At 48.2% G+C, this 22,034-nt stretch overlaps 1 protein-coding gene across 1 annotated transcript in view; it reads left to right on the forward strand.

Annotated features, from left to right (window-relative positions):
- THOC6 (THO complex 6) overlaps positions 1-22,034 on the forward strand; it is a 157,909-nt gene that overhangs the window by 98,092 nt on the left and 37,783 nt on the right. Inside the window, exons 8-10 of the mRNA XM_029606783.1 lie at positions 1,556-1,658; positions 1,975-2,024; positions 2,316-2,378. Coding sequence (XP_029462643.1) covers positions 1,556-1,658; positions 1,975-2,024; positions 2,316-2,378 — 216 coding nt within the window. The remainder of the gene's footprint in view (positions 1-1,555; positions 1,659-1,974; positions 2,025-2,315; positions 2,379-22,034) is intronic.

Here is a 22,034-nt window from a genome sequence, read left to right on the forward strand (position 1 = left end):
AACGTAGAAAGGTGGATCTATATACAGACAATAACCAACAAGGACTGAGTTACATAGTCTGGGTAAACAAAGGCATGGGTGTAGCTTGCTTATTGCGGCGGTTACTACCCCTAACTATGGTAGATATTCACTTGGATGCAGTTCCAACACTGCTCTCTACATTTAATGATGTGGGTGGAAGGGAAATAGAACCAAAAGGTTACTAAGAGCCAAGAGTAACAGAAGTATGAGAGAAATTAAAAAAAAAAAAAAAAAGTGCATAGCTTGCTGGGCAGACTGGATGGGCCGTTTGGTCTTCTTCTGCCGTTGTTTCTATGTTTATACTGCACTCCCCTTGCTTGTTTCCTGTACTCCTCTTATAGACAAATTTATTCTACACCAGGGTTTACCAACCTTATCAAGCCAAAGGCACATCTGCCTTAACAAAAATGATATGTGGCAAACTACCTTCCACAGGGCAAGCAGTGAAGATGTGAAGAGGACTCATGGTCAAAAAAAGAGCTAGGGAAGCACTGAAAGCCCCATCAGTTTCTCTCTTCCAAATTTTAAAACAAAGTAGGGGGTGTCAGAGTCCCACATGAACTCATCACAATGGGCCAGTTACCCCTATATACAAGTACAGGAGAAGGGATGAATTAGTATGATGTGGGCAGACGGCTCAGTTATCTTGCCTGCCACATGTGGCTGCCAGACTTTCACCACTGCTGCTGCTGCTTTCAACCCTCAGAATGAGTTGTATTCAATGTTCAGTGCGCACTCTCTTCCCATCTCACTCAGCCTGCGGATGAGATAGAGGATGGAAGAGCTCAAAGGAGGAAGCTAAGGACGGGAAAGATAAGGAGGTACTATATGCACTGTGTGTGCAGAACAAAACTAGCTTGGCTATCTGTGATTACAGATGTTCTCAGAAAGGAAGTCTTAAGAGTCATCACTATTAACTCATTTTGGTGTGAGTTAATGAGAGCAGAGCTCAGGTACTGATCTGGATTAAAGCATTAATCAGTGGTGACTTTTCCATGACACACCTGATGAGATCTGAGTGCACACCACTGTACGATAAAATAGTAGTTGGGAAATACTGCTCAACACTACATTATGTCTTTCATGCTTCCTGTGCTAATCCTGCTTGTTTCCTGTGCTGTTCTCCCATTGTGTGCTCCCCTTGCTTATTCCCTTTACTGTTTTTGCATCCCTATGCCTTTACTTACTTTTAAAAGCACTCTGTGATGATGCATTTCTTTCTTCACTATCTGGATTTGCATTTGCATGTATAGCTCACTTCTTTTCATATAAATCATGCTGAGCCATCTTTCAGATTTGTTGGGCTCTGTTAGTTTTCTGTGAAATTTGGCATTAAGAAGCACTAATCTATGGGGTGGTTGGGGGGGGGGGTGTATTTTTCTCCTCTGTCTTCCCATCCTTTACGAACCCTTGCTTTCTGTCCTCTTGTGGCTTCCTTATTCTCTTCCCTACTGTACTGCAGTGTTACTGATTCTTATACCTGTTATTCTGTCCTCTATTTGTGCTTTCTCCTGACATTCTCCTATCCCTTCAGAATATGTTCCGTGGACACAAGGACTACGTACACTGCCTGGCCCTCCGAGAGAAGGTCCATGAATGTCTGTCGGGCAGTGAGGACGGAACTGTTCGACTTTGGGGTAAGCAAGGAACTCCAACTGCCTGGCCACTGGCAATATACAAATAATCAGTAGAAACAACAGACACTTCCAGAGTAACCCCCTTGGCTTCTTCTCCCACCCTCCTATCTGCTAGACACTGGCTTCCTGAAAAAGGGATATCTCCAGTGATGAAACAGGTTTCCACAAGTGGGTGAAATTTGTATTTATGCTACATGTTTTTTACTCTCTGGGTTCTCTAATATTTCACTAATGCACCAGGCATATGCTGGCAGTTAATGTCCTGTCTTTGTGTTTCTCTTGCTGTGCCACTCACAGTTCATACTTTTAACCATAGATTCACGCACTGGAGGACAAGTTCACAACATTGAAGTTTACAAATATGAGGTAAGGACCCAGAATCTGCAACTTCCTTTATCACAGAATGGAACAGCTTTTCTAACTTAACCTTATGTCCAAGGACACTCACTGCCAATAACTACATCCTCCCCAGTACTAAAGTTTGAGATTCCATGTTCACTTGCCTTTCCTAGTTCCTACCCTGTCATCAAGTTGAACTATTAATATTATTACTGCTTTATGAATTCCATGCAGATTATCATCAAACAAAAGCTTCCAGATTGTTATATCCCAGGATCAGTTGAACTTCAATCCCTGTATCTTTCTGTTTTAATTCAGGAATGCTGTAGGCCACAGTATGGAAAGTGGATAGGCTGCCTAGCGACGGATTCTGATTGGATGGTGAGTGAGAATGGGAGGGGAAATTCATTTGCCTAACATTGCATCTGATTGGATAGTGAGTGCAGTACATTGTCCAGCAACAGCTTCTGATTTGATATATAAAATGGAGAATAGGCACCCTGGCAATTAAATATGATTGCATGGTGATATTCCATTTTCCGTCGATAAGCAGGTTGAATTAGCCATTATATGTGGGTGATGTCATCCAGTGACATTGAATATACTCGTATCTTCAAGCTAGTAGAGCTTTGAGCTCTACCAAACTTGTGCAGGAGCTGCCTCGTGAGTCTCCTTAGTCAGTTTTTGTCCAAACATAACACTGATAGGAACTGTCTCTCTCTATTTTTTCTGAAAAAAAAAAATCCTTATCTTCTCAATTTAATATATTTACTTCAGTTTTCCTCTTAAGTTGCCTCTACTGCCCTGTTTGGCACTTTTCATTGCTACCCTAAAAAAAAAGAAAAACAGCATAACAAGGCAGCATGTTCCACCATGTCCTGTCCTGTCAGAAGAAGAAAGCAACTACGATGAGCAGTTTCAAAAGTTGTAACTGTAGCAAAATTATGTCCCTCATCAACTGCCACAAATTGTGTTATCGATGCCTTGGCCTGGAATATGACTAGAAGTGCTGCTATGCCCGCACTTATAGAGATCCAGAGCGCTTCACATCGAAGAACTGCGTAAATCTCTTCAGAGTCGCTGTAAGTCCTTGTCCTATAGTGCAGCCTTGTCTACCTTGCTGGGAAAGGAGTTGAATGGGAGCTCAAAAACTCCCCCATCCTCTCAGGCCAAAGCTACAGGATCAAGTTCCACCAGTCACCCTGCATTGAAGACAAAGCAGCATCAGTCACTGGAGACATCACAGCCTGCATCGAAGAAGCATAAATATTCTAAGCATGGTGCAATGGCACTGAGGACATGGCCATTAGTGCCAACAGCATCAGTGATGCATAGCGCATTGACTTGACCGATGTAACTTCCACCAATGCCATTGACGCAAAGAGCATCAAAGCACTTGACACATGGAACTCCGATGCACTCGACACATTCAATGTATGGGGAACAGACGTACACAATGCAAGCCTGTGGCCTCCATACATGACTCCATGATGCATGGTGCAAGGACCCACAGCACAGCTCCAATGCATCCATTGTAATATCGTTGACCTGCACTGGACTCCTTGACATGAGTTTCTACAGGCCCGTTGAAGCATACCAAGGCAACCAAAACATCCAAACACTCTACCCCATTGAAGTAGTAGTAACTGGTTTATCCACCTCAGATTTTGATTTATCAAGCTATTTTACCAACAAAACTCTACACAGCCCACCTGGATCTGCAAAAAAAGGGGTCAGATTACCCCTATTGTTGCCAATAACCAGGACGCTCACCCCTCCTAGACTAGTAGCAGAAGTATTTCACCTGCAGACTGCAGAACCAGTCACCTCTATATTACTGTTCACTTCTACAGGCCACCTGTCCTCATGCAAGAGCCTATTCTGGTCTCAGAAGAGGATGCCCCATCACCTATGCCAGGCCAGAGGACAGAGTCTTTTGACCAAATTAGAAATATAGAAACATGATAGCAGAAAAAGACTATATGGCCCATCTAGTCTGCCCATCCGTCCAATTAATCTGGCATTATAATTCCCATCACTTCCTTAGAGATCCCCTGTATTTATCCCATGCTTTCTTGAATTCAGATGCTGTTTTTGTCTCCACCTCCACAGAAAGGCTGTTCTATGCATCCACCATCCTCTCTGTAAAGAAATATTTCCTGAGTCTACCCTCTTTTAACCTCATTGCATAACCCCTCGTTCTGAAGTCTCCTTTCTGTTGAAAAAGGCTCACCTCCTGTGCATGGAAACCTTTGAGATATTTGAATGTCTCTGTCATATCTCCCCATCTCACCTTTCCTCTAGTGTGTAAATGTTTAGATCTTTAAGTCCACCCCCATATGCTTTAGAATGAAGACAGCTGACTATTTTAGTGGCCTCTCTCTGGACTGACTTTCCTGTTTATATCCTTTTAAAGATGCGATCTCCAGAATTGTACACAGTATTCCAAATGAGATCTCACTCTTCTGACCATTCCTCTCACTATGCAGTCAAGCATCTTTCTGGCTTTTACTGTCGCTTTATCCATCTGTTTGGCCACCTTAAGATCATCAGATGCAATCACTCCCAGATCCTGCTCTTCTTTTGTGCTTAGAAGAATTTCATCTCAAGTATTCTACCTTTCCCTTGGGTTTTTGCATTCTAAATGCATTACTCTGCACTTTTTTAGCATTAAATCTTAGCTGCCAGACCTTAGATCATTCCTTAAGTTTCATTAGATCCCTCTTCATGTTTTACACACCTTCTTGGCTGTCCACCCTGTTACAGATTTTGGTATCATCTGCAAAAAGACAAATCTTTCCCCCAACAATCCTTCAGTTATGTTACAAAAATGTGGAAAAGAACTAATCCAAGGACCGATTCATGAGGCACACCACTAGTAATGCCTCCTTCCTCAGATAAAACTCCAACTGCCCTTTGTCGCCTCTCATTCAGCCAGTTTCTAACCCAGTCAGTCCATACCAAGGGTGCTGAATTTATTTAAAGCCTTCTGTGTGTAACTGTGTCAAACTCCTTGCTGAAATTCAATTACACTGCGTCTAGTGCTCTCCATTGATCCAGCTCCCCGATAACTCAAAGAAAGTGATCAGATTCGTCTGACAAGATTTACTTCTGGTAAAGCCATACTGCCTCAGATCTTGCAATCCATTACTTCCACTTTTATGAATAGGAACCATATCCACCCATCTCCAATCCTCTGGGACTACTCCAGATTCTAAAGAAGCATTGAAACGGTCAGCTAGCGGAGCTGCCAGGGCATCTCTAAGTTTCCTTAATATCCCCCATCTACTTATCTACTTTACATTTAGTTAGCTTCTCACGAACTCATTGTTCTGAAAATTGATTGAGGTTTACCTCATTTCGTCTTATTTGTGTTCATTTTATGTGGTCCTACTTCAGGCCCTTCAACAGTAAACACTGAACAGAGATATTTGTTAAGCAATTTTGCTTTTTCCTTATCGGCCTCTACATATTCCTCTCCTATAGATGAGACCTTCAGGGACATAATAGTCCAGTCCCAACTTCAGACTGGCAGCCCTGGTGCTGCCTTGGAGGAAGACGGTCTCATAATGGGAGAGCACCAACCAGGTGTGGCAGGAAAGGATCCTGTAGCAAGGACCTGCTCTCTAGGTGATGCATTGTCCTTTCGCACTGAGGATATCTCCCCAAGGCCTACTGCCCAGGAGGGAAGGGTTAGGTCGGCCGTCATAGTTGGTGATTCGATTATTAGGAATGTAGATAGCTGGGTGGCGGGTGTCCAGTTATGGTCCATGGAAAAGTTGGCCTCCCTACCTGTAGAGATCCCTGACTCCTTTTTGGTATTACAATGCATTTTTAGCTTTAACACAGATCTCCATGTGTCTCTAGAAGGGTGAAGCATCAAGCAAAGCTTGAGGGGCCCTGATGGTCCCTAATGTTAAAACATTACTTTGCAGCTGCACAGTTGAAAGTATTTTGTTGTGGAATATTCACCCTTTAGAGAAGCAGTGGGTACAAACTGAGCAGAGTATTTTGGGTGAGGTACTGCTGGGGAGAGGGGATTGGCATGAGTTCCTAAAATCAGAGGAAAATTGAGGGAAATAGCTAATCCATTTATGGCCTTTATCTTTGAAATTGTGAATAAATATAGAATTACTCTCTTTAAGCATAGGGGTTATTCCCCCTTGACTTGTGTCAGATTTAACCCTAAATTCAAAACTAGAAATACATACTTAGTATATCGAAGATGGGATGTATTGAGTCTTGGATGTGTAGGCCAATTCTTCAGGGTTAAACAAATGCTTAGTTTTGAGGACCTTAGGAGAGGTTATGGTCTTTATGAGCCAGATCACTATGCATACCTATCATTATATTTTTTTTATGACTAAACTAATTTAAGGAAGAAACCTCCAGATATCGTTTGAACTTGTGTTCCATAGAAATCAAAGAAAAGGGCCTGATCTCTCTAATATATTCTATATTATCCACACCCAGTGAAGTTAAAGTTAAATACAGGTCTTATGGGAAGAAGAATTGGGAGAGGTAATCGAAGAGGGGGAATGGGACAGATCTTTTTTTTGGTAGACTGCAAAAAGTTTATTATCTACCATGATCATAGAAAATGGCTATAAAGTGCTATTGAGATGTTATTGGACTCCTAAAAACTGAATAAAATATATCCATTGCAATCGGATAAATGTTGGAGGCAGCGTGGCCAGATCATATTCTTTTATCATCTATGCTGGAACTAAAGTTTGGTTCAAGTGTTCTGGTCCAAGATACGACAATTGATTAGAAGATATTTTATCAGTGAAAGTTGCTAACGATCCCAAACTCTTTCTCCTATATCTATTTCTGACAGACTTACTGATGGTAGCTTTTTTTTTCTACGGCTAAATGGGAACTCACTGCTAACTAGAGAATGATATACCTACCCTGAGTCCATATGTTGTCCAAAAGATTATGAAATGTCTTTTATATGGGGAAAATTGACAGCTTTGCATAAAGACCAAAAAGATCTCTTCATGTGTACATGGGAACCTTTTCTGCAGTGGTGCAACTGAACTCATATATATGTATATGTATGTATATTTCTTATACTCTGTGTTTTTGGATATTGTGAAAGATAAAAATACCCGTATAAATCATTAAAATATTTATTACAAATATTAAAAAGTATTCATGCACAAATATACAATACAAAATGTATCCTAAACAATCACATCTTAAATATCAAAGATACACAAACTACATTGGTATATTGTATCACTCATATATCTCCATGGTTGAGGACATGCACTGAAACATTGTTTCTCCTAGGACAAGCAGGATGGTAGCCCTCACATATGGGTGATATCATCAGATGGAACCCGGTATGGAAAACTTCTGTCAAAGTTTTTAGAACTTTGACTAGGCACACTGAGCATGCCCAGCATGCTACTATCCATGCTTCCATGTGGGAAGCATGGATAGTATGTGGGGTCCCTCTTCAGTCTCTTCTTTTCCACAGAGCTATCATCTCGCAAATATGGAGTTTGTCTTTATGTTGGAAAACTTCAATGGTCGAGTCTTCTCCCGCGCCAGGGTTCCTCATTTTTCGTCCCGGCCTTAGAGGGTGTCATGGTAAGTGGTGCCTTTTGGTACATTCTGTATGATCAATCTCTGGTACCATCCCCTGGTGGCTGCCGGCTTTCAACCGCTCGTCAGATACTTTTTTAAATAGTGTCATCGGGGTTTTGCCAGTGCCCCCGGACCATGTCCATTACAGATCCCCAGGAGGTCTGTATCTTGTGCCTGGGGGCATTACACAATGTCAGGAAATGCTCTTTTAGTGCCCAGATGTCACCCCCCCCCCCCCAAGGGTCACCACGCACATCTCGATAAAATGGAAAAACTGGCCCCAGGACACCCGTAGGGAAAGGGAGCCGGCAGTCGCCGGTCCCGTGCTACCTTCTCCATCAGGTCCCCAGGTCGAATTGGGCGCAGGGGACCAACTTGCTTCCATTTCCTCTTGTTCCAGGTCTATATTGTCTCCATCTCCCTTGGCTCCGGGGAAAGACCAGGCTGAGCATCGCAGGAAATTGAGGATGCACCGTCATCGGTCTCCGTCATCGCATGAGGTCAGGCACAGGAAGGCACTGGCTCTGTCCGAGATGCCCCTGAAGTGGCCCCAGGCCAAGAAGGCGTTGCCTTCCATCGAGGCAGTCCCTACCGGTTTCAGTATCGGACACCAGTCTCCCTTGGGGTTCTGAAAGATTCCAGGTTACGCCTCCTTCTCCTCCTCCTCCTCTGGCTGTCCTTTCTTCGGTGGCATTTGAGGAGGAATTAGAGTGCGGTTGGTGGTCAGCCAAGCCCTACAAAGCATCGAGCTGCCGGACCCTGCACCATTGCTAGAGTGCCTGGACTTGCTCCTCGGTGTACTGCCGATGCAGCCAGTGCCGCTGCCCTGGGAGCCTTCAATGCCCCGGGGAACACTAATGCTGTCTCTACCGGAACAGATTCCAATCGCTGATTCCTCAACAAGGATGGGCCACCGGGCCCGATGGCACCGTTTCCATGGCCAGCACCACTCAAGCCTCTGCTGGGTCCCTTGAAGCTCTCGAGGCCTCCGATGCCATCGGTGCCTTGAGCTGCAGATGTTGTCGAGATGTTCCTACCAGCATCTCCAGGGGTCCTAAGTGAAGAGGACGCCCCGTACGAACCATGGGGAGATGATGTGTCTGAGTCAGAGGACTCTAAGGACCTGCACTCTGAGCTGTCGCCACCAAAGGAGAAATGTCTATCCTCTTGTGGGCTTTGTATGGGCCATGGCGGAGTCCATCCCTTTTCAGCTCCTGACTGGGGAGGACCCCCGCCACAAAATGTTGGAGATTCTCCAATTTGTGGTTGCGCTGAAAGAGGTAGTGGCTGTCCCAGTCCGGCTCTGGGAACACCCTATCTCTGTATCCCCGGTGAATAGGAAGAACGATGTGGTGTAACTGGTTCAGCCTACCAAAGGGTTTGAGAGGCTTCAGCTCCCGCACCAGTCTGTGGTGGTGGAGTCTGCTCTCAAAAAGGTGACGCATTATCGGATCCACGCCTCAGTGCCCCCTCCTGGGGGAGGAGAGTCTTCCAAGGATCCATGAGGGCAGCATGTATTGCTTTCTACCAACTGTTCATGAGCCAGTATTCAAGGAATCTCTGGAAGCGTGTCTAGGATCTGGTTGTGCGCCTTCCCCAACAACTGCAGAAGGACTTCCTGAAGGTAATCCAGCAGTGGTTTGAATGTTATAAGCATAAAGTCCGCTCTGCCTATGATGTCTTCAAGACAGTGGCAAGGGTAGCAGCCACTGGCATCTGTGCCTACCTCGTGGCTTGGTTCCACACCTCCGGGGTTCAGGAGCAGATTGTGGACCTGCCCTGTACCGGGGAGAACCTCTTCGGGAATAAGATTAAGGAGGCAGTGGCGGAGCTGAAGGATCATCCTGAGTCCTGCCAGCACCCCATCCAGCAGTGTTCGGGCAAAGAGGTCTTCATGACAGGGACCTAAACACCCATTTTACCGCCCAAGGAAATACTACCCTCCGGCGACCAGAGCGAAGACCCAATGGACTGGCCCGAGGTCTCACCCTTGGCAACCCCAGGCTCCTGTGCCTCAGCCAGCCCCCCAGCAAAGCCCAGCCACTGGGTTTTGACTGATGGTGAGGGAGTACAAGTCAGTCTCTGGTACCCTCGACGGCGGGCCCTCCAGTCTGAGGCTGGCCACGGCTCTGTGCGGGCCGTTGGCCGTCCATCACTTCAGATCAGAGGGTCCTGTCCATCATTCATCAACGGTACAGATTAAACTTTCAGGGTACCTGCCAGACTCTCCTCCTTGCCCCTCTTGGGGCATCTCAGCAGATCAGGAGATGCTCTTCACAGAACTCTGTGCCCTTTTAATAGCTAGGGCAGTCGAGCCCGTTCTGCCACAACAACAGGGGAGCGGTTTCTATTCAAGAAATTTCCTGATTCCAAAGAGAACTGGGGATCTCCATCCTATTCTGGACTTATGGGCCTTGAAAAAGTTTCTGAAAAGGGAGAAGTTCAAGATGGTTTTTCTCGGCACCCTGATGCCTCTCCTGCGGAGGGGAATCTGGCTTTGCTCCCTCGACCTAAAAGATGCCTAAGCCCACATCGAAATTTCCCACATTCACAGGAAGTATCTGCAGTTCGTGGTGGGCAGGCAACACTTCCAGTACCGAGTGCTGCTGTTGGGCCTGGTATTGGCACCCTGTGTTTTCACCAAGTGCCTGGCTGTGGTGGGCACTTACTTGGGGAAACTGCATGTGTAGGTCTTTACCTACCTGGACGACTGGCTCATGAAGAGCTCTATCCAGGAGGATGCACTGCAGTCCCTGCACTTCAACATTCGGATCTTGGAGACCCGGGGTTTTCTGATCAACTACCCGAAGTCTTAACTGGTTCTGTTGCAACAGTTGAACTTCATTGCAGCCAGGGTCGACACAGTGCAGGCTCTCACCTTAATGGCCCTGGCGAGAGGATCTCTCGGAGTCACCAGGTCTCGGTGCACCGCATGTTGCAGTTGCTGGGGCACATGGCAGGTCCATGTCACTCCCTTCGCTCGTTTACACATGCGCAGAGCTCAGTGGACCCTCCGCTCCCAGTGGCTCCAGGCCTCTCGGGATCTTCAGGTGCACATTTGAATCATTCAGCCACTCCAGGTCTCCTTGTCATGGTGGGAGACCCTGTCCAACTTGGAGGTGGGGGTACCATTCCAGGCATCCCCGACTCAGGCTGTGCTCACCACGGATGCCTCCCATCTCAGGTGGGGTGGTCATGTGGAGAAGCTCCACACCCAAGGTCAGTGGTCCACCCAGGAAGCACAATACCAGATAAACTTCCTGGAGCTCTGAGCAATCTGATATGCACTCTGGGTGTTTGGGGATTGCCTGGCCAACAACGTGATCCTAATCCGGACAGACAACCAAGTGAAAATGTGGTACCTCAACAAACAGGGGGGTACGAGATTGTACCTCTTCTGCCAAGTAGCTGTTCAGGTCTGATCGTGGGCTCTGTCCCAGGGCATCCTGCTCCAGGCCATGTACCTTCCAGGACTGAAGAATGTGATGGCGGACAGTCTGAGTCAATCGTTCTGACCCCACGAATGGTCTCTGAAGCAGGAGGTTGCAGATTGGATCTTTCGTCTTTGGGGAACCCCGGATGTGGATCTGTTTGCGTCGTCCTGCACCACGAAGGCAGCTCGGTTCTACTCCCTATTCCTGGAGGACAGCAGGAAGGCATCAGATGCCTTTGCGTACTATTGGGACAGGGGCTTCCTGTATGCGTACACACCACTTCTGCTAGTGTCAAAGACCCTCCTGAAACTCCAGCAGAATCATGGGACCATGATTCTCATTGCCCCTTATTGACCACATCCAATCTGGTTCCCTCTCCTGCAAAATCTCGTCCTGAGGAAACCAAACAATCTGGGGACCACCCCAGACCTCATCACACAGGATCGGGGTCGGTTGCATCATCCCAACCTCCGGGCCTTGTCCCTCACAATGTGGATGTTGAAAGGTTCATTTTACAGCCCTAGGAACTCTCAGACGAGGTGTCCCAGGTCTTGCTGGAGTCCAGGAGGCCATCTATTGGGAAATCTTATGGCCTAAAGTGGAAGCGGGTTTCCGCTTGGTGTGAAAGTCACGGTTTAGACCCATTCTCCTTCTCCACCCTGAAATTGCTGGACTACCTGCTACACTTCTCGGAGTCTGGCCTAAAAACCAACTCAGTGAGGGTGTATCTTAGTGCCATTGGAGCTTACCACCAGGAGGTGGTTGGTGTGCCCATCTCAGTGCATCCTATCTTGAGGTGCTTCATGCGGGGCCTTCTTCGACTGAAGCCTCCTCTCAGGCTCCCTGTGGTGTCCTGGGACCTCCAACATTGTCCTGGCCCAGCTTATGAAGGCTCCTTTTGAACCCATGCGCTCCTGTGATTTAAAGTTCTTGACCTGGAAAGTAGTCTTCCTGCTGGCGGTCAGTCAGCACTCAGGGTTGGCGAACTTCAAGCTCTGGAGTCTTATCGATCTTACATAAAGTTCTTCCACGATAGGGTGGTCCTGCGTACACATCCTAAGTTCTTGCCGAAGATAGTGACGAATTTCCATCTGAACCACTCAAGCATCTTACCGACCTTCTTCCCAAAGCCTCATTCACACCAGGGCGAACAGGCTTTCCATAGTCTGGATTGCAAGAGAGCCTTGGCCTTCTACCTGGAGCGGATGGCAGGTCATAGGCAATCTACACAACTCTTTCTTTCAACAAGAACCATTTAGAAGTTGCTGTGACCAAGCAGACCTTATCCACCTGGCTGGTGGATTACATCTCGTATTGCTATGCACAGGCAGGACTGCAGCTGGGGGGCCATGTCAAGGCTCATTCTGTCAGAGCCATGGGGACTTCAGTGGTCCACTTGCGAGCAGTATGGAGTTCTCTCCACATCTTTGCTTCACATTACTGCCTGGACAAGGATGGCTGATGCAACAGCAGTTTTAGCCAGTCTATCCTCTGGAATCTTTTTCAGCTGGGCAGGAAGGAGGAGGAGCATCAGCTGCGTGCAGAAGAGGAGCAGCGTTTATATTCATCGCGAATCTCAAGTCGCAGCGAGCTGAGAAGAGGAGGAGGCCCGGTAGCAGGGCCGCCGCCGTGGATCCCACATTGTGGGCGGCTCGAGAAGATCAGGGCTGCTGCAGAGCCCATCCTGCTGCGACCCATGAAGAGGAGGCCCAGAGGCAAGAGAGAGGCTGAGGGCCTGTAGAGTGTGTGTGTGTGTGTGTGTGTGTGTGTGTATGAGATGAGTTGAGGGACTGTGTGTGGGAGTGAGGACCTGAATGTTTGCAGAGACAGTATGTGAGAGCCTGTGTGTGTGTGTGAGAGAGACAGCATGTGACAGTGAGAGCCTGTGCTTGAACAAGACAGCATGTGGGAGTGAGAGAGAGCCTGTGTGTGTGAGAGTCAGACAGCATGTGCAAGAGAGAGACTGTGTATATGAATGATTGTATGAGAGAGAGCATGTGAGAGCGTGTGTGTGTGTGTGTGTGTGTGTGTGTGAGAAAGCATGTGAGAATGAGAACCTGACTGTGTGTTTGAGGGAAGAAGATAGATGGAGAGAAAAGAAATAGAAAAAAAACCAATATAAAAGGAATTGGCAAAAAATTAAGAAAGGAAAGGTGGAACAAAAAAGACTGTGACCAACTGATTAGCAAACTAAGATCAAACAGCAAAGGTAAAAAAAAATAAATTACTTTTTACTGATTGGCACATGTAATCTTTGGTAATGTGCAAGAGTAGCACTTTCTCTATGCGGATCTCACAATGTACGAGATCAGCATGGAAGAAGCGGAAACCCACGGGGCCTGCACAGAGGAAGCAGCAGAATGGGCTTCAGTGCCAGTAGCAGCAATCAGCGCCTCCCCAATAGCCATGCGGTAGCAGTGACAGTGACAGCAGAAGAATGAGAGAGGCTCCGAGGTTGCTGGCAAAAAAAAAAAAGAGTGGGGGTCTACCTTTAGTGTGTGCATGTGTATGAATGGGAGTCTGTCTAGGGGTGTGTGTGTGTGAATGCATGGGTGCCTGCCTGAGGGTGTGTCTGTGTATGAGAATGAATGGGTGTCTTTCTGGGGTTTGTATGTGTGAGAATAGGTGCCTGCCTGTGTGTGGTGTATGTGTGTGTGAGAATGAATTGGTGCCTGCCTGGGGGGGGGGGGTGGTGTATGTGTGCGAGAGAATGACTGGGAGCTTGCCTGGGTGTGTGTGTTTGGGTGTATGTGAGGGAGCCAGTGAGAGCATGAATGTGTATGAGAAAATCCAGGGGAGTAAGAGTTTGTGTGTGGGGGGAGGGGGTGTGGAGGGGGAGAAGAGTGTCTTAGTGTTTGTGAGAGCGAGAGGTTATGGTGGGTATAAGAGCATGAATGTGTATGTATGTGACAGTGTATGCGTGAGAGAGAATGGACATGTTTTTATTTATTTATTTCCTAGCGTGTAGCCAGATGGACTCAGAACAAGTGGGTATAGTGTGCTCGTGCTAGCAGTTGGAGACGGATCTGATGTCAGCACGGGTACATATACCCCCACAGGAAGTGAAGCAACTCAGTAATTTCCGTCTCCAAAGCAGTTTGGAGCTCCTGCACGCTCGCTGAGCGTGTTTTCCAAATCTACTTTCTACTTCTAAATTTCTACGAAGATACAGACGACGAGCCCCGCACTCCTGCGGTGATACCCTCGGGTCCCTCCCCCAGTTGAGTTTCCCGAGGTGATTTCCGCGATCCCTCGGAGGTTTAGGCCTCGGTCCGGTGGCCGAATCGCGGCAGGGATCTAGCCTCCGAGCGAGAAGAGCTCGGGCCTGGCGTGGACTTTGCCCCGAGCGGACGAGTTCGGCGACTTAGAGGCAGCGGGTGCATTTCCTCGAGCGCGGCGGTGAAGGTATTTCCCCTCTCCCCCCGCAGCCGGAGACCGCCCGGGTTACAGCCGGGAAGCGCCGAAGATCAGGGAAGGCGTACATCTCTTACTTTTTGGTCTCCGAGGTATGAGGATCGGCGGCGTTGCCGGTGGACGACACGCCATGGAGGTTGCCATTTTGTCTGCCTTGTTAAGGTATTAAGCGCCCAGGATAGGTGCCTGTGGAGGGGCGCACAACGCAGCATATTGTATATTACTGAGCGCATAGTGCTGTACGCATAAATTTGAGCGCATATCGTATGTTCTTGACTGCATATAGCTGAACGCATATTCTTGAGCGCATATTGTATGTTCTTGAACGCATAGTGCCGAACGCATATTCTGGAGCGCATATGTTATATTTGAGCGCATATTGGATATTATTCACTGCATAATGCTGAACGCATAGGCTTGAGCGCATATTGTATATTGAGCGCATATTGTACGTTATTTGAACGCATAGTGCTGAACGCATATTCTTGAGCGCATATTGTATATTTGATTGCATATTGTATATTATTAAGCGCATATTATTGGTATAAGCCGGCGCCCTGCATTTGCAGCGATGGAACACTTGAACGCCCCGGCGTTTCCAGGGGCGGCGCCTCCTGATTCCGGCGTGAAAGCTCTTGGCCTATGCTCAGCGTGCCAGCTTAGAGCCATGCAGAGCGAGGAGCCAGACTCCCTTTGTGCCCAATGTGAGGAGGCCGTGGGAGCCTCGGGCCAGGACCAGTCTCAACCGAGGTTTACCGACAGTTCCCCAGGGGCCACCCCGGATCTAGCGGGGCGCCCTGAACAGCCAGGAATTCCGGGGGACCTAGTACCCCGGCAGCTAGAGACCGCTTCCATTTCCTGGGTTGACTTATTTAAGGGGATCCACGCCTTTGTACAGATGCAGTCAGTGTCCCGTCCAGGCCCTGCTGCCGCTCCGGCTGACCCTACCCCTGTCCCTTCTCGCCCTTATTGCGGGCATCCGCCTCCGGGCAGTCCCGCTCATGCGGACCCTGATGTCTCGGAGAACGAGTCAGAACCCCCCGAGGAGGGAGAACTTCCCTCGGGGATAGAGCCATATCGAACTATGAGGCGGTTCTTTCCCAAGGAGGATCTCTCCGACCTGGTCTCTCAGTGCCTGACGGAGTTGGCTATTCCAGGTCCCAGCACCATGGAGGCATCTACGCAGAACCCCCTACTGGAGGGTCTTCGTCCCACAGCCCGCCATTTCCCCTTCCTGCAAGCGGCGCAACAGCTGATCGATCTGGAGTGGAATGCGCCGGAGGCCTTATTCAAAGGGGGTCGGGCCCTGTCCGGCATGTACCCCCTGGACCCGGCAATCAAGGATATGCTGGCATGCCCTCAGGTGGATGCCTTAGTTAGCGCTGTGGTCTAGCGCACTACCATTCCAGTGGAGGGGGGGCGGCCCTCAAGGATGCTCATCACAGACGCCTGGACGCCATCCTGAAACACACCTTTGAGGTAGCAGCTCTGTCTTTGCGAATCGCAACCTGCTGCACCGTGGTAACGCGTTCCTGTTTGTCACAGGTCAGGAACAATGCCCCGGCAGCTGACATGGAATCAGCTCTCTCGTTCCTTACGGATGCCGCCTCCGACCTAGTCCGTACGACAGCCAAAGGGGTCTCATCCTCAGTAGCAGCCAGGAGGCAGCTCTGGATACGAAACTGGTCAGCCGACGCCCCTTCTAAGACACGTCTCACTAGAATGCCGTTCAAGGGGTCTCTTCTGTTTGGCAGCGACCTAGATAAACTGGCCAGCACATGGGGCGCCTCTCCAGTACCTCGACTGCCGGAAGACAGGTCCAAGAGGAACCAGCGTACCTTTCCGAGGCCCTCCAGAGGTAGAAGCTCCCAACGCTTCACTCCCTATAGGAGTCGCTACCAGGCACCTCGTCCTCAGGCCAGGAACCAGTCCTTTCGGACCAAGCAGCGCAAGAGGGGAGCCGGCTCGGGTTCGGGTCCCGGCCGCACCCCCCAATGAGAATCAGCCGATCCATCCGGGGGTCGAAGCCATAGGGGACAGGTTAACCCTCTTCTACCCCAGGTGGGTCGAGATTACGTCGGACCAGTGGGTCCTCGCCATCATACGAGAGGGGTATTATCTGGACTTCCATCACATCCCTCCGGACAGGTTCGTGGAATCTCCGTGTCCAATCCACAAGAAATCAGCACTGGAAGCTACCCTGGCGAGGCTCCTGTCCTTGAAAGCCATCATCCCAGTACCTGCATGGGAAATGGATTCTGGGCACTATTCCATTTATTTCATGGTACCCAAGAAAGAGGGCACTTTCCGGCCCGTATTGGACCTCAAGTCAGTCAACTGATACTTAAGGGTCCCGAGGTTTCGCATGGAAACTCTGCGCTCAGTCAAGACCGCAGTACAGCCAGGGGAATTCCTTACGGCCTTAGACTTATCAGAAGCCTACCTGCATATCCCGATCCATCGGGATCATCAGCGCTACCTACGCTTCAAGGTTCTGGGACAACACTTCCAATTCCGGGCTTTGCCCTTCTAGTTAGCCACGGCGCCACGGACCTTCACCAAGGTGATCGTAGCAGTAGCAGCGGCGCTCAGACGGGAAGGAATCCTTGTCCATCCCTACCTAGACGATTGGCTGATCAGAGCGAAATCACGAGAGGAGAGCCATCGGGCAACCAACAGAGTGATCGCCCTTCTGGAAAGCCTGGGATGGGTAGTCAACCTAAGCAAGAGTTGCCTACAGCCTTCCCAATCACTGGAATACCTGGGAATCCAGTTCGACACCCAGGCAGACAAAGTCAGCCTCACTACCAAGAGGAGGTTAAAACTCCAGACGCGTCTACGGTCCCTGATGGGAGCCAGTCAGCCCATAGCTTGGGACTATCTGCAGGTTCTCGGTCTCATGGCATCCACCCTGGAAGTGGTACCCTGGGCAAGGGCCCATATGAGACCACTACAACGCTCCCTCCTCTCTCGATGGAGCCCTCGCTTCCGGAATTACTCTGTGCATCTACCTCTACCAGCCAGACTGCGGACCCAGCTACGGTGGTGGTTGCAGTCCGACCACACGAGCAGGGGATCGAAGATGTCCTCCCCCACGTGGACTCTGCTCACCACAGATGCCAGCCTGAGTGGCTGGGGAGAACACTGCGAAGAGCTTACCGCCCAAGGGCGGTGGAACAGAGAAGAGTCGGGGTGGAACATCAACCGTCTAGAGGCACGGGCAGTCCGATTCGCATGCCTGCGATTTGCCCACAGACTGAGGAACAGAGCAGTCAGAGTGATGTCAGACAACGCTGCCATGGTGGCATACATCAATCAACAAGGCGGAACCAGAAGCCAACAGGTGTCCCTAGAGATAGCCCCGCTGATGGCTTGGGCAGAGGCGAATCTCCAGGACATCTCCGCCGTCCACATTGCCGGAAGAGACAACACCGCGGCCGACTTCCTCAGCAGGGAAAGCCTAAATCTGGGAGAGTGGCAGCTGTCCCCCACAGCCTTCCAGATGATCGTGGATCAGTGGGGGATTCCGGGCATGGACCTGTTAGCGGACAGGTCCAATGCTCAAGTACCCAGATACTTCAGCCGCAAGCAAGATCCATTCTCTCACGGGATCGACGCCCTGGTTCAGCCATGGCCTCCAGGGACTCTGCTATACGCCTTTCCTCCGTGGCCCCTGCTGGGTGCCCTGCTTCACGAGATTGAGACACAGAGGCCTAGTTCTTCTAGTGGCACCAGACTGGCCCAGAAGACCTTGGTACGCGGACATGAGAAGACTACTGGCAGGGGAGCCCCTTCCCCTGCCTCCTCTCAGGGACCTGCTTCGTCAAGGTCCCATCCGCCATGAGGATCCGGCTCAATTCTCTCTTACGGTCTGGCCATTGAGAGGGCTAGACTGAAGAAAAGAGGTTACTCGGAGCCGGTGATAGATACACTCCTCCGAGCTCGCAAGTTTTCCACATCCCTCACCTACATAAGGATCTGGAGAGTATTTGAAGCCTGGTGCGACACTCATGGCACCAATCCACATGCGACCACAATCCCTATTGTTCTGGATTTCCTACAGGATGGACTTCAGAAGGGTCTCTCCCTAAGCTCCATCAAGGTTCAGGTGGCTGCGCTGTCTTGTTACGGTCCCAGGAGGGATGGCAAGACCTTTGCCACGCACCCAGATGTTTCCCGCTACCTGAAAGGAGTCAAGCACATTCGTCCGCCACTGAAGTGGCCAGTGCCCATAGTTTTGGATTTCCTCGCAGGATCCACCTTCAGACCCCTTCGGGGCCTGTCTCTTCGTTCGCTAACTTTGAAGATGGTGTTCTTGCTGGCAGTGTGTTCTGCATGCCGCATCTCAGAGCTACAAGCGCTGTCCTGCCGTGATCCCTTTCTCAGAATCACTCCTGAGGCTATCCATCTTCGCACGGTTCCCTCCTTTTTACCTAAAGTGGTCTCACAATTTCACCTCAACCAAACCATATCTTTGCCAACCATGGCAGGCTTGAAGAAATCAGAAGAAGGGCGTTTGCTATGCCATCTTGACATCGGCAGATTGCTACCCAGATACCTGGAACAGACAGAAGCAGTAAGAAAGACGGACCATCTGTTCCTCCTTCACAGCGGGAAGAAGCAAGGGGAAGCGGCCTCTCGGCCTACCATAGCCCGTTGGATCAAAGAAGTTATCAGAGCGGCCTACGTAGAGGCCGGAAAGTCACCACCTTTACAGGTCAAGGCTCATTCTACCAGAGCACAAGCAGCATCTTGGGCAGAATCGAGGATGCTGTCGCCCGCAGAAATATGTAAGGCGGCGACATGGTCCTCCCTCCATACCTTTTCCAGATTTTACCGTCTGGATGTCCAGGCCAGGGAGGACACAGCATTTGCGAGGGCAGTCCTACGCGGTCCTCAGGCAGCCTCCCGCCCAGTCCGGGAGTAAAGCTTTTGTACATCCCACTTGTTCTGAGTCCATCTGGCTACACGCTAGGAAATGCTGAGATTACTTACCTGATAATCTCCTTTTCCTTAATGTAGACAGATGGAATCAGCATCCCGCCCGGCTGCTGGTGTACATGGGTTTCACCAATTCAAGGTAAGCCATGTCAGTTTCTTACATAAGAGCGTCCACTCTACCAGGTGTCGATGCCTTCCGGTTGGAAACTCTGGCGGTCTCCAGCTACTATCAATCGGTCAGGGGAATCCTGTTTTCTAATTCATTGATCGGTCAGTACACATATATCCATAACAGCTTTTGCAATGAAGATTACTGAGTTGCTTCACTTCCTGTGGGGGTATATGTACCCGTGCTGACGTCAGATCCGTCTCCAACTGCTAGCACGAGCACACTATACCCACTTGTTCTGAGTCCATCTGTCTACACTAAGGAAAAGGAGATTATCAGGTAAGTAATCTCAGCATTTATTCATTTTTATATACCGTCATTCAGTTTAGCCATCACAACGGTTTACAGAATCAAGATGATCATTGATGTAGACTGTATGGAAGAGGAAAGTTTTTAGGTCCTTCTTGAACTTTTTGATGTTAGATTGAGTTCTTAAATAAGGCGGTAGAGAGTTCCATTTTTTGGGGGAAGCAATGGAGAATGCTCTGTTTCTAGTAGTTGATAGTCGAGCATCTTTAATGGGAGGAATTTTTAGACAACAAGTGTTGTTAGATCGAAGATTTGTTCTGGTAATTTGTGGAGTGATTTTTAAACCAGTGTGTTTATGATGATCGGCATGTATTAATTTGTGAGTGATGATCAGGATCTTATAATCTACTCGAGATTTAATAGGAAGCCAATGAAGCGACATTAGTATTGGGGTGATGTGAACATATTTTTTTGTTCCTGTTAAAATTCTAGCTGCTGAATTCTGAAGAATCTGCAGAGGTTTAATGCTTGTTGATGGGAGGCCAATCAGAAGAGAATTACAATAGTCTATTATTGAGAAAATTATAAGTTTATAAATTATAAATTGCATGTGAGAGAGGATAATGGATAATCTCCCAATCCTCGACAAGATCAGGGTGACTGGAAATCAAGAGCTCCCACGTATGGACAGCAGGTGCTTTTTAAAATCCTTATTAGTTTTAATTATTGGGTGTTATTTGATATATGTACTGTTTTGAAATATTTTATTGGTGTTTGGGAAATTGTAAAAAATGTATATGATTTTAATTAATAGAAATTCTATTTATCAGTAGTTTTAAAATATTCTTTTACTAGTATGGTTTTACTATTATAACTGATGCTTTATGTTTCTTGATTTTATTTGTTTTATGAGGAATGGTGGTTCTGTTTTTCCATTGTTAATACACAGTCTGGCTTCTTGGGGTTTCCATTTCAGTTTTTGTCTAATTTGTGCTCCTTTATTTTGTATTCTGTATTTGGTGAGGGTCTGTCTCTGCTCCTATGTGTGTGACCATGATGAGAGATTCTGCTAGCATATAGTGTCTGTATAGGGATCTATAGCAATCGGGTTTGTTTTGTTTCCTCAGTAGGTGGTGTATTGGTATTCTAGGACCCAGTGTAATATTTACCCTTGCTTTTTCACAGGTAGGGTTATTGTTGTTTGAGTCCTTGGTGTTATTACTGTTATGTTACGATGAGATTGCAGTATAGATTTTTGAGTGACTTTTTTGCGGGGTTTTGTGTTAGTTCACAATGTGCCTGGCAGTGGAAGGTGTTTGTGCTGCTGTTACTGTGAGGTGACACCAGAATTTGAAAATATCTTTTAGCATGATGAGCTATAAGGGAAACATCCAAGCTCCATTGTTTTGGGGAATTTCAGTGGATGCACAGAGTTACAGAACTGGAGGTGCAGGATTTATATTGACATTCTTTCCCTTCCTATATATTCCAGACTTCACTCTCCTAGCCATATAGAATTAGTTGAATGAGGCTATCAAATAATTTTATAGTGTGAAACTGGCCAGCTTTTTAAAATTATGCAGAAGACCGTTTGGACTTTTTTATTAACACTTTTTTTTTATAACCAATTTTAAAGCAGGATCCATGCTATAGAGGTGGGTGTGATGAAGAAATATCATTTTGGCTCCCCCCTCCCAAAATTCTTCTGTCTAGAAACGCCACTGATTTTCTGTAACCCTAAGCATTAGTACAAGGAGAGGCACACAAATGCATTGGCTCCCTGGCACCGAAGACCCTTGGTATACCACTGGGTGCGAGCCATATGGGGCCACAAGTGGTGGCAAAGAGGAGTGGAGATTTGGCAGGCCGCGAGCAGTGCCCAACCTGCTCGTGACCCAGAAAACCACACAGTCGGTGGACGTGATCGAGAATGAGGTAGGAGTCGGGGCAGAGACAGGGAGAAGGCTCGCCTAGGGCACCAAATCCCCTTGCACCGGCCCTGTCCACAACAACTCCTGGAAGTGGAAGAGGGCATCTGGAATCTACTCCAATCAGTATATGAAACCTTATTCCATTTCACGTACTTCATCCACCTCTATTGGGGCAAGACATATGGCATGGCTTCAGCAAGTAGCATCCGTGAGGACTTCCATGAAAAACTGGATGACTTCCCCTGCTTAGGAGACCATCTTTTTGGCAAAAGCTCAGTGAGACAGTCACTCAGATTAAAGA

This window comes from Rhinatrema bivittatum, chromosome 6 (genome assembly GCF_901001135.1).
Source record: "Rhinatrema bivittatum chromosome 6, aRhiBiv1.1, whole genome shotgun sequence".
Lineage (NCBI taxonomy): Eukaryota > Metazoa > Chordata > Amphibia > Gymnophiona > Rhinatrematidae > Rhinatrema > Rhinatrema bivittatum.